At 39.7% G+C, this 12,612-nt stretch overlaps 1 protein-coding gene across 6 annotated transcripts in view; it reads left to right on the top strand.

Moving 5' to 3' along the window:
- The window catches only part of ESRP2 (epithelial splicing regulatory protein 2), a 65,256-nt gene extending 53,136 nt beyond the window's left edge, over positions 1–12,120 (top strand). For 4 of the 6 annotated variants that reach the window (XM_034788625.1, XM_034788622.1, XM_034788623.1 and 1 more), the window contains exon 16: positions 10,781–12,120. In XM_034788625.1, coding sequence (XP_034644516.1) covers positions 10,781–10,939 — 159 coding nt within the window. In that variant the 3' untranslated portion in view covers positions 10,940–12,120. Of the gene's footprint in view, positions 1–5,709; positions 5,822–10,780 lie in introns of all 6 variants that reach the window. The other 2 variants (XM_034788627.1, XM_034788626.1) reach the window with 1 other exon arrangement.
- Positions 12,121–12,612: the final 492 nt, after the last annotated feature.

Below are 12,612 nucleotides of genomic sequence, written 5' to 3'. Positions count from 1 at the left end.
CTGTTTTTTTTTTTTTTTTTTTTAAATATATATATATATATATATATATATATATATATATATATATATATATATATATATAGGATAGGCTTAAAATAAAATGAATATCCTTTAAACCTATACTGGGTTTATGTATACCATTCCTCATCTGAAGCTATAGAGGGTTTTGCAACGTATTAATCCTCTGACTCTTCATAGACACAGAATTCAAGGCTAATTGCTTTTTAAAAAAAAAAAAAAAAAGTCAATGAGGAGGTGGGAGAAATGGATGAATGACAAAATTCCAACTCATCTATCTCTAATATCAGGACAGCAGACTTCACTGTTGCTGACTTCCCCTGGATTAAGGTTTGCCTGACATGTATGTTTTTGAACAAAGAAAGTATTCTCTGTTTCCTATGGGTCCTTTTTGAAATCTGATGCCTTTCACAGTCCTAGGGGGATAGCTTCTTCATCCATGTCTGTTGCATCCTCTAGCTGCCAATTCTAGTCACAACACCTTCTGGGGTGCGGGTGGGAGGGAGTAGTGGTGGTGGGGGAATAATCTTGCTTAGCTTAGCATAGCTTTGCAGGCAAGCTAGCAAGCAGTAGACAATATTGTATGGCTTTCCCCATCTAAAATGGAACACAGCTGTAGCTCACAGACATATACTGCTTTGGTTCTGAATTTAGATTGATCTTTCAGTTGGAAGCACTGCCTGCAAGTAGAGAGCCTCTCTAAAAATTGGGATAGTAAATTTTGCTGTTTACCATTGCTGTCAACTAGCTGCTTGTCACACTTTAAGCAATACAGTTAATGGCACCGCTATTGTGGTGGGTAATTGGAATGATACAGGTCTCTCCTTTACTACCTCTTCCACCAAACATTTAAGCTGGTCTCTGCTGCTGTATTATGGCACTTTGCTTCAATACCAAATATATCTAGACTGAATCAGAGTTTCAGACATTTAGGGATTCCTCCCCTCCCTAGAACCTATTCTCTGGTGTGGGGTCACATTTTCAGAGGAGATTTTCCTAGCAAACTCTTCTGGTGACTCGCCCTGTAAATCCAGAATAGAATTGCTACAGTTGCATCTCTGAAGTGGCCATTTTGCCTCTAACGACTGCAAGTTGCACCTCCTTTCTAGCTGGAAACTATTCTTAGCTCCTATTATGTTTTCCCTTAATTTCCCTATTTCCTTAGGGCTTAACTAAAATCAGTTTCTAAACCATTTAGTTAAATCAGTGCACAAATGGTGTGTAGCCAAGCCCTTATTCCTGTTTAGGTGGCAGATACTTGCAGAGGCCCTAACATAGGGTGAGGGGAAAATGGAATTCAGTAGGGCTAGTAATGCAGTGAGAGTAGAGCATTAACTTTTTTGCTTCTAAAGATTTAGGTTCAAATTAATTTTTTAGGAAAGGAGTGGAAAAGCAGCGTGATCTCTGTATAAGATGATAGGCTAGTATAGCAGAAGTATTGCGGGTCAGAAATTAGTAAATGTTGGAAGAGCTGCGTAAAGGATGCTTGTAGTATTGCTTATATATCATGTGTATCAAACTAACCTTCGAAACAGTAGAGGGAGTATTTTTCAGCCAGAGAATGTGACTCTTGGGATGGACTGAGGTAAAGCAGGAAATGTAATAGCCCCTTGGTTACTGCTAGTGAGGGAGAGGTGAGTCCACCTAGATGGCACGTGGGTTTGCAACTCTTGGTTCAACTTTCCCTTGGAACACGAAGTACTACTTACAGTGCTGTAACTTGCCACTCAAAAGCCATAGAATCCTCGTACTGAGGAACTGCAAGAAAAGAAGACTAACATGGAGTAGAAAGAAGGAAACAGTGGTACAAGAATGTCTTTAAATGTAGAGTGCAGGATCAAGTAATTGTAGAACTCTACTTGTTTAACAGTATGCACCTGAGATACAGAACATAACAACCTTTGACAACCAAGGGATGGATTAACTTTTTTTCTCTCTTTTACATTTACATTTTTGCCAATTCATATTAGGACACCAGAAAAGACCTACTGAGTCTGGAAATCCTCTTGATTTGATAAATAGGGTTGCTTCTACCTCCTCCCTCAGCCTTCATAAATCTAGATTTCTGATGGCGATTTCTCAATGTGAAAATCCTACTATCAATCCCATTAGTCAATAAGAGATTGATCCTGTGCCATATAAAATGATTCAGCCTTACTTTTGCTTGCTAAAAGGATCGACTTGTTTCCCCCTATTCAAACCAGCTTTGCTCCGAGCATCCACTCCCCTTGGTACCAGTACTCTATTCCTACCAGATGCATTTTTCACCTGTTCTCAGTCTTTTGTTTATGGCCACTCTGCAGTGTATCTTGCCATTTTTTTTCTAGCCTGTGAAGATCCACCACTTGCTATTACTTTCTGCTTCCAAGCTACCCTCTTGGTGCGAACTTTACTCCATACCTGGCTCCAATCCTACCTACCCACTGGAAGACCCATAGTACAGGTGGGCACACCGAGTACCATTTCCTGCTGCCCTTGAGATCAGGGTCAAATGAGGAATCCTTTAAAGAAACCCCACGGTGGTGATGTGTGTGCAGCCTCTTCTTGGCTCTTTTCATGTGCCTCTCCCCCACTAACTTCAGTTGGACTTGATAGCCACCTCAGGGTGAAAAAGGAATCATTTTGTCACTGACGGAAGGAAAATGTAAAGGAAAAATCAATCTATCTAAGAAGTAGCTCCCTCCGCTTCATCTGTATCAATAAACAAGACTGTTCTGTCAAATAGAGGAAAAAGAGACACTGGTTGATGGAAAAACATTTTCAATAGATGCTTGGTTTGTTGATGAATAATTGGATAACAGGGATCGCTGCTACTGCCAGGCAGTTGAGAATAAGTTCTCCTCAGAAACTTCCAGTTTTTGGAGTGAGTTAAAAATGCCCACTGAAGAGAATGTCTTTGAAAGTGCAACATCTATATTCAGGTTAGATGTGTTGAGGCCAAATTTGATTTGTCAATGGATTTATAAAGCTTTTCAAAATGACTTCCAGTTCTATGAGTTCACAGCTGATTATCTTATCTGGGATTTTCAGACTGGCTTATCTGCCATTGATTGCAATGGAAGCAGAATTTTTCAATTATTTGAAAATTTCACCTTTTGTCTATATGAATGAACAAAGGCAAAGAACATGCTATTGTACACGACAGCAGTTTTTAAGCTATCTGCTTCTGAGTTTGACCTATGTAATGTTGCTTTTTGTCATCTGTACCATACGTAGCATTGGATGACTTCTGGCAAATCCATAATAGTGTATTTTTACATTGTTGTATAATTATTTCACAATCTCAGATTGGTAGGGACTGGTAAAGAAGAAGTAATGAGCCTAAATTAAGAGGCTTAATGCTAATTACATGTCCCTGCATTCAAAGCTAGCAACACTGATTTTCCACCTCAGGTTCTTCCACTTTTGGTCATCCAGTCCAATAGTAGTGTACCTTGGCCTTGCTGGTTTAGGAGGCTTCTGAAATATAGGCAACATCTGAAACGCTCATTTAATGCTCTATCTCAAGTATTTTGGAGTAGCTGTCATTTTCTCACTAGAGACATAGTTTCTTGTATGACCTCACCCTATTGCATTATTTCCCTAACTTGATTTACAATAATGCCTTTTTGTAATTTTTTTTTTTTGAGCTGGAGCTGTTCAGAAGCACTTACTACTCCATAACCTCTGTTTAATTACCGTAACTTAATACAATCTCTCCTTTTACATGTCTGTCCTCTAAATAAAAAACTCTTTAACTATTGTGGTGGGTTTTTTTTTATTCAAGTTTCCTGCACACTTGAGCTCCTGCTTTATACCAATCTCTCTTCTTGCCGTTTCTGATGCACTGTAATTTTTCCATTCCTTGGTTTTTCTTGTTGCTTATGCATATCAAGTACCTTTTTTTAAAAAAAATACTCTCACTAGAGGCTACATGGCTTTACCTATTGTAAATCTGCTGATAATCTAGTATCTAAAGTATGTACTATATTGAGACATTCCTTCCAAAGAACAAACTTACTTTTTGTAGATTGGTTTCAAGGGCAGGTCTGGTAGCTGATAATTAATATTTGCACAGCCTGGTTGCCCTGGTAGAGACTATCTAGAAAAAACTTCTTACGTTTGTTTGTACTTAATGGAGTGGGTCTAGATGTGAAGGTGGCTAGAAATCTGTAGTGAAGATTGTGGGGGTTCTTTCTCTGATGGTGTTTGGGCTCTTGGATGTTGCTCTGTGTGGTAGGTGTATTACGTGTTCTTTAAATTTCACTATAAGTGGCTATAAAGTGTCTTTTTTTTATTTTCTTTTATAAATATATTTATTCTTCCCTATAAACTGGCAGGAGACACTTTCTGTATCAAAAGAGACAAAGGGCAGCATAGCAATAGAACCTTGTGTGTTTGGGGATAGTGTAATCTACCAATGCATGTAAAGGAAGCCATTTCAAAACAGAAAATTCTGCTTCTTACTGCAGAAAGGACATAATGGAAACTGGGTATTGTGTACCTCTTTGCTGCAAAGTAGCATTCCAGTAGTCTCCACAACCTAGTAGGTGTTCTCTGGGTTTCGTTTCTTTCCAGTATGTGCGCTTCTGGAGAGATTCTGTATAAACCAGGATTTGGGCTCATCTACCAAGATCTGTTTTCTGACTTTAGACACAGACTTGCACCATCCCCTATAACAACACGCCCTTCTCATGCATGGTTAAGATCTTTGACCTGATTCTTCTCTCTTAGGCCTAGTCTATACACAGCTTTTGAACTAGGGTTGCCAATTTTGGTTTGACGTGTTCCTGGAGATTTCATCATCTGACATAATCTTTCATTTTCTGGAGACTCCAGGACAATCCCAGAGGGTTGGCAACCCTATTTTGTACTGGTATAACTTTATTGGTTAGTGATGTGATTTTTCTTTTTACCAAAATGGTTATACTGGCACAACCCCAATGTGGACTCAGTTATATCAGTAATAAAAGTGCTTTATACTGGTATAGCTTATTCTCCTTCCTATATAGGGGTAAGCTTCACCTATATAAGCACTTTTATACCCGTATAAATGCATCCACACTTGGGAGTTGTATGGCTTTAGCTATGCTGGTGTTAGGCACAGAGGTACAACTTTGGTTTTTGTGTGTGGACAATGCCTCACGCTGGCTTTTCACCAGTGTAACTTACTCTACTTCAGTGGAGTTAACTTCTTATTTACACTCCTGTAAGTAAGATCAGAATTCGGATCTTGGTCTCTCCTAATCCTTCCCCTCTCATGTCAATTTGTGCAGTCTAGAAAGCATGCGCTCCAGTCCCCATGAGATTCTCTGCTGTAACATAGTATAGCTCTCTCTGATACTTAGACTTTGTCATTTGTTACCTGGCACATAATTCTCAATATCTACTTGCTGCTGTTCTATGAATATTAAGGAAAAAAGGGTATTTGGTTTTTTAAATTTCCTTATTAAGGAAGACTTGCATTACAAAAAGCTACTATATGCAGTATATAATCTCCCCCATATTTCTTGCATAAACCTACCTCCAACCAACTCTTCAAGTAACGTATTTTACTGATTGCATATAAGCTGTGTGTGTCAAATTCTTTGTCTCCTGCCAGTTACTGTAGCTGATGCTCTTAATTAAGGTTGCAAATGTAGTCTGTGTGGCTTGCTGTACAAGAACTGTTCCTTCTATTGCTGATTATCGTGTATCACACTTGTACTGTAGTATGCACCTGATGACTACAATGGCCTTATTCAGCTGAACGATCAAGCAAGGAGTGTGTTACAAGCACCGAAAGAGTGGGTCTGTTTGTAACTGTTTGTAACTTCCAAAGAAGGTAAGATGCGACTGGCAGAAGCTGGGTCTCCAATGGTGAATGGGAAGGGAAATGAAGGGCTTGGTGATGTGGAGATTGTTTTTCCTTCCTAGCTTGTGTTTGGGAACCTTGCTCTAACCTTCCCTACTCCTGACTATTTACAATAAATAAATAAAATCAACTAATCTGGTGAAACTGAGGCTACTCCTGTGATCTGTGGCTGATGGGACAGCAGTGGGAAATGGTGGAGGTTATGTGACAGCTTGGCTTTGTGCAAAGAAATTTCTGTTAAACTTTCACAGTGGTTTATTATCATTTGCTGAGTGCTCCATCTGAGGCTTTTAGCCCAGGGCTTTTATTCATGTTTGTTTGAACATAGCAAGAAAACTTCTTCTAACCTTGACTTTAAAAAAAAAAAAAAAAAAAAAATAGGAAGAGAATGCATCCCCTTTTTTTTTTTTTTTTAAACCCTCTTCCCGCCTTTCTCCATCTTCCTTACACTATAAAGTTGTCTAGAAATGAATGCTTCTCTGATATCTCCTGCTCACTTTGCACCAATGAGTTCCCTGTTCCTTGGAATGGGTCTGGAATGTTGCTCTGTCAATAAAGGTGTTTGTTTTCTTTATGTGTGTGAATAAACTTGCTAATGGTGAACTATCCCAGTTCTCTATTACAGTCTGATACCGGCTTCCCCAATACATGCTTACACTTTGGCCTCTGAGCTGGGACTTCTTACGAATCATTCACATATAGTAAGAATTGGCTACACTGGCGCTGTACAACGCTGCAACTTGCTGCACTCAGGGGTGTGAAAAAACACACCCCTGAGCGCAGCGAGTGCAGCGCTGTAAAGCGCCAGTGTAATCAGTGCCTGCAGCACTGCACGCTCACTCACAGCGCTGCAAGCTACTCCCCTCAGAGAGGTGGAGTACATACAGCGTTGCAAGAGCTTTCTCGCAGCGCTGGCAGCGCGACTACACTCGGGACTTCACAGCGCTGCCGCGGCAGTGCTGTGAAGTCCCGAGTGTAGCCAAGGCCTAAAGGTAACAGACATTTGAAAAGTGTAATGGATATAGATTAAACTACTAAATCCTTCAATTAAGCTATTAAAAAAAAAAAGAGCATATAGTTATAGGAAAAAATGTGCAATTTGAGGGCACAAAACAATATTTATTATTATACTGTAGGTTCAAAGTATTCTTCTGATTTAGCAGTATGAGTGGAACAACTTCAGAAATTAAAAGAAAACAAAGTAGGAGAGGGGTGGCAGTTTATCCCTGGAGCTTGGAAACTTTGGTTACTACTTCAGGATGAAATTCACACTTGCCCAAGGCCAACCCCAAGATGTGTACCTCTTAAGCCCTCAGGTCCATAAGCTTTGTACAGGTTCTCTGTTGAATGCTAGAGCACTAAGTTATGTATTGCTTCATTCCCATGTAAAAAGTTTGCTCCTGAATCTTAAATACTAAGTTATCTTTTTTCTAAAGATGCTTAGATTTATTTTTAAAAATAATTATTCTAATACTTTTTGAAAGAGAAACCAAAGCATTCATTTGAGAGCTCAAATGGTACTACACCTCTACCTTGATATAACGCTGTCCTCTGGAGCCAAAAAATCTTACCATGTTGTAGGTGAAACCGCATTATATCGAACTTGCTTTGATCCACCGGAGTGCGCAGCCCTGCCCCCCCGGAGCACTGCTTTACCGCGTTATATCTGAATTCGTGTTATGTCGGGTCGTGTTATATCGGGGTAGAGGTGTATTTTAAATTATGCATTTAAATATTCCACTAATGTCCAAGTTTTTTAGCGCTGTAACAAGTGACAAAACTTTGCCTCTGCCTTGATATTAATTGTATTGACAATAATGAATTTTGGCATTTGTGTGGTTGTAATGCATAATTCTAATATGACCTAGAAAGTATTAATTACTTCAATAATATCAAGTCTCTTCCTTTTAAAAATCCTACTGATTAGTCCAGCTGGTCCCCCCCCCTAGGTATAATATCATTTGGAAACAGATGACTTACAAAGAGTTGAGTTAATAGGTCATTAGGTAAGAGCGGCTTTTCTGTAAAGCCATTTGTATCAAGGCATTCGTGTGTGTGTGTGTGTGTGTGTGTGTGTGTGTGTGTGTGATTTCACTATAAAATATCAGACCTGCTAGGGAGCAAGTCATCTGAAGACTGTGTGGTGTAGTGTTTAAATGAGTGGGGACAGGAGAATCTCTGGTTCATTCTGAGCAGATACATAGACACTCACTCTCTGTGGTCCTGGGCAAGTTATTCACCCGCTCTCATGTTTCACTCATATCATTTGGAAAATGGGGTTAGTAACTGGGCCTTGCTACAGCCAGATGGGAGCTGAGTTCTCTCAGACTAACAGACTACAAAATGAGCTGTGGTGAAACTTTTATGCAGCCTCGGGTACCGTGGTAGGAACATCTCTGGTGCAAACCATCCAGAGAGAATAAATATTTGCCACGATGTGTGAGAGTGTCATTCTCCTCCTCTGAATGAATCTTCAGCTGTAATTCCCAAAATGAATACATTTACTTAAGGCATCTACATTAAAACCATAGGTTAGTGTCTTAAAGTGAACACAAATGAGCTCTGAAAAGAGTTAATCAAACATAGGCAACTTTGCCTCTTGCAGTACCTGCAGCCTGTTCTGTTAGCCTTCCAGACAGTTTTTTAAACGAGTTTCCTGCTACTGATATTGCTTGTTGCTTTAATAATTAAAAAAAAAAAGGGGGGGGGGAGGGAGCACACGCCCTACTATCATAACTACACTATTTTTCTTATGGACATCCTATCTAATACATTGATTTAAAAACCAAAGCTGCTACAGAAACTGCTTTTTGCTGTCGCCTGTGCTCAGTGGTGTAACCATACTTCCCGTATGCTGTCATTGCATTTGGGTCTGGAGAATAAAACTCACTCATGACTGACCCCAATATACTGTAGCTGTGACTTAATCTGCCAGCAGTTAGCAATCACAGATGTAGGTGCAGAAACGTTGGATCTGTTTTAAAACAGACCCAATATAATTTTGTCACTGGTTCTACCCAAATGAAGTGCTTCCTCTTTAAGTGCATTAGTAATCTGAAATCTATGAAGCTGATTTCTAAACCTAATTTGGGCTTCTGACAGGAATTTTTGTTTAAGGTTCCTGAATGTTTTTCGGCATGCTGCTTTCCTAATTCACCTTGTTTCTGGAGGGAGAAATGTATCCGTATATGGATCTAATAATGTCTGTGCTCACTGCCCCGTTAAGTACCTCTAGTTCCTAACATGATTTGTTGCTTATAACTTAAGACTGCTTTTATTGCCTACCAAGCATTTGGGTGAGTGAAGTTCTGGTATGTGCTGGCTTTACTTCTACATGTCAGAATATAAAGTTGCTCAGAAACTAGTATGGGAGGTAACCAAAAAATGAGCGTTTTGCCATTTCTTTTACTGTAACAAGCATATATGGTAGCATCATTTTTTTGGGGGGGGGGGGAGGGGGACTGCGAATGTTTTTCCTCTTTAAATCTGAAGGATGTAGACTCCACAAAGCAAGTATTAAGCTTGATCTCTTTTTTTTAAACTGTGTGGTGTTCTAACTTAGCAAGTGTTTTGTGTTCTTTCTGGCAATGAGTTGACCCCCTCTTAAGTTTCCAGCAAATGAATCTCTTGTATTCAGAGTTTTTGCTGCTTCAACTTTTGATTTCTTAACTTGGTTCAGATTTATTAAATCAAATATACAAATGAGATTTCCAAATTTACCCTGCAAGGGCTTCCAGGATGTTTGGTATGGGGGCACAGACAAGCTGGGGCACATCTGCTGAGTGGATTTTATACTCGATATTTTGAGGTTAAATCCTTGAACATACCAGGGCCCGTGTGTCACCCCAAGTATATTAACTACATTGAGAGAACAGTCTCATTTCTCACCACTCTTTCCGCCCTCTTCTCTCCATATTAACAAAGGTTCCTTTGATTCAATTGAAGTACTACAACTTTTACTTCTCTGGTTTTGGGGGCTAATTCAGTTCTGTTAATTCTCATGCATCTTCTCCTCTCATGCTGCTCTATCCAGACTTCCCTTTCTGGTGTCACTGTCTGCCTTATTTTCTTTTGGGTTTTGGGTCTGGAGAATAAAACTCTCTCATGACTGACCCCAATATACTGCAGCTGTGACTTAATCTGCCAGCGGTTAGCAATCACAGATGTAGGTGCTGAAACGTTGGGTCTGTTTTAAAACCCAATAAGCCAGGTAGCACAAGCATACTTCACTGCAGGCTGAGGTTTCCTTCCTTGCTTTGCCTATCATTTACTAAATTTTATACCTCTTCTGTCTTGGGCTAGTCTACACTTCAAACTTAGGTCAACATAGCTACAACGCTCAGAGGTATGACAAATTCGTACCCCTGAGTGCTGTAGCTATGCCAACCTAGCCCGCGGTGTAGATGCAACTAGATCGATGGAAGAATGCTTCCGACAACCTAACTACCATCACTTGAGGAGGTGGAGTTCCTACAGTGATGGAAAAACCCCTTCTGTCACTGCTGTCTGCATCTATACCATGTGGTACAGCGCAGTCGCTATGCCACTGTAGTGCCCATAATGTAGACACATAGCCTTGCTAACCTTAAATCTAAGTAATTTGCAGTACTTCTGTACTGGACTCTCCTCCTGGATCTTTCTGACTCGTACATCAGCAGAATTCAAGTTCCTTCTGCTGTGAACTAAAAACCAGCTCTCTGTTCAGTCTTCCGTCCTTTATTCTCTTCCGACTTGGCTGTTTGTAGCCACGATGATCTGAAGCTTGGCAGCTGAAGTGTTTTTAATGTATAAAACTCTGAACTGCCTTTCTGTTTTTCTAAAGCAATTAAAGAAACCAGCAGGAGTACCTAGTGTTAGGGACAGAGCCTACATCTGTGATCTTAGGTTTTAAGTTTCTCTCCCCCCTCCCTTGTGTTCTTATTCCTGCAGCTCCACACAGATTCCATTCTCGTGCTTTACAACTTTAGTGGCCAGCCCAGTGGAGAAGCGTTGGTGACTTTTCCAAGCCTGGACCTGGCTAAGAAAGCAGTGGCTGAGAAAAATGGACGGCTCCTGGGAAGTCGCTATATAGAACTCTATCTGGTCTAACCAAAAGACTCTTGGGGGGAGGGGGGAGGGAGAAGAGAGGGAAGGGAAGTAATACTAAACACTGTGCCTTTTAATAAAACAAAAAGTCTTCCCTTGCTAGCCACACAGCAGTAAATGTGCCTTCTCAGCCTGACGTGGTAGGTTGCGGGAGTGATACTTGTTCCTGTATTTAATTTGAAAAATCTCCTGCCCTACACCAAAAAGAGAAATAAAAATGATATAACTAATTTCCTTAAGAAAGAGAAGGAAGATTGATTTCAGGGTACTTGTTGAAATGCTGCCACCCAGTTAACCTGTGAGGCAATCCAAGAGCACTTCAGCTATCACAGCCATGGGGGGGAGAGAGGGAGACTTAATTTTTGTTCTGTAGTGTTTGAAGTGGAAAGTGAAACTTGGTTTGTTCAGAATCTTTTGTTTTAGGTTTTAAGAATTTACTCTCAGCAAAATGTCTCCAGAACGGGCTGCTGAAACTTGCAGCTTTCTCAAATTGTAGCATAAATCCTATTGGATTTTTTGTTGTTGCTTTCCTTAACTGGAAAATACCCAGGATGCCACATCCAAATGGAATAGGAGAAGCTTCTTCTTGTCATTGTGTTGTGTAATGCAAAAGCCATATCAGTCTTTCCTATCAACATACATGCTGCCAATGTGTGAAGCAAAAAGAACCCCAAATTTTTAATTTCTACAGGACAAAAATGGCACATAAACATTGAGTACTAGTAAGTTATATTTTTTATTTAAGCATAATAGCTTTCAGATACTGTATTAAAGATTTTGCTCTAGTTTATGTGCATGCAGTTTGTTTACATCTTTAAACTACTTTATTTGTATATTATGAAGCAACAAAATTGTTGAAATCTAAGCCTTCTAGTGCATGCATTTTTCCTTTCTTTGTGTGTATATACATAAGCTAGAAAAACTAGTTTGTCATGTAGCATGTGTTTAAGAAGACATCTGCTGTAGAAGCACTAAATGATTTTGTTTTTACTGTGCCTTAATTCAAGCCTATTCCAAGTGCAATACCAGCAGAGCAAAATGTCGTGAGTCCTGTTGTGACAGGCTCATGGATGTCTGTGTACACTGATCTTTTTTTATTGGTGTACAATTTGAGTTGTACTGAAAAGAATGAATGATGTATGCTTCTTTATATTACAACAAATAAAAGAGATGCTTACAATGTGTGTTGGCTTTTTAAGTGCCTCCGTTCCTTCATCCAAACACATCAAGGTGAAGTAGACCCCACTAAAGTGTTGGTGGTGTGACTGTTGCTTAGGATATCTTGCTGATGGAGAATACTGAAATAGTCATGTGTATAAAAGGTAAGCTTGTTTGTTTATTTATTCTACAATCGCTAATCATAGCGCACAATCGGGATCTCTAAACTAAGCCATAGAACATGGCTAGTACTCATCCAAGTAGTTAGCTCAGAAGTAATACAAAACAGTCAGGCCCAGTCTTCTGTAAAATAAACAATGCAGAGAGTTTTATCTCAGTGCAGCTGTATCTCAGCCTTCATGTGTTCAGATGGTGTTTTGAAAGAGAACCCAAAGCAAAAAGGTGGCTTGACAGTATCTCATTCATTAGTAGTTCATTGCAATTGTACTGTAAATATCTAACATATAACTGCCATAACTGGAGTTGCAGGAAGCTTCTGATGCAGTTGTGAGACGTTT

Source organism: Trachemys scripta, chromosome 13 (genome assembly GCF_013100865.1).
Source record: "Trachemys scripta elegans isolate TJP31775 chromosome 13, CAS_Tse_1.0, whole genome shotgun sequence".
NCBI classification, from domain to species: domain Eukaryota; kingdom Metazoa; phylum Chordata; order Testudines; family Emydidae; genus Trachemys; species Trachemys scripta.
Note: the sequence above shows the minus strand (reverse complement) of the source record. Positions and strands in the feature narration are given on the sequence as shown.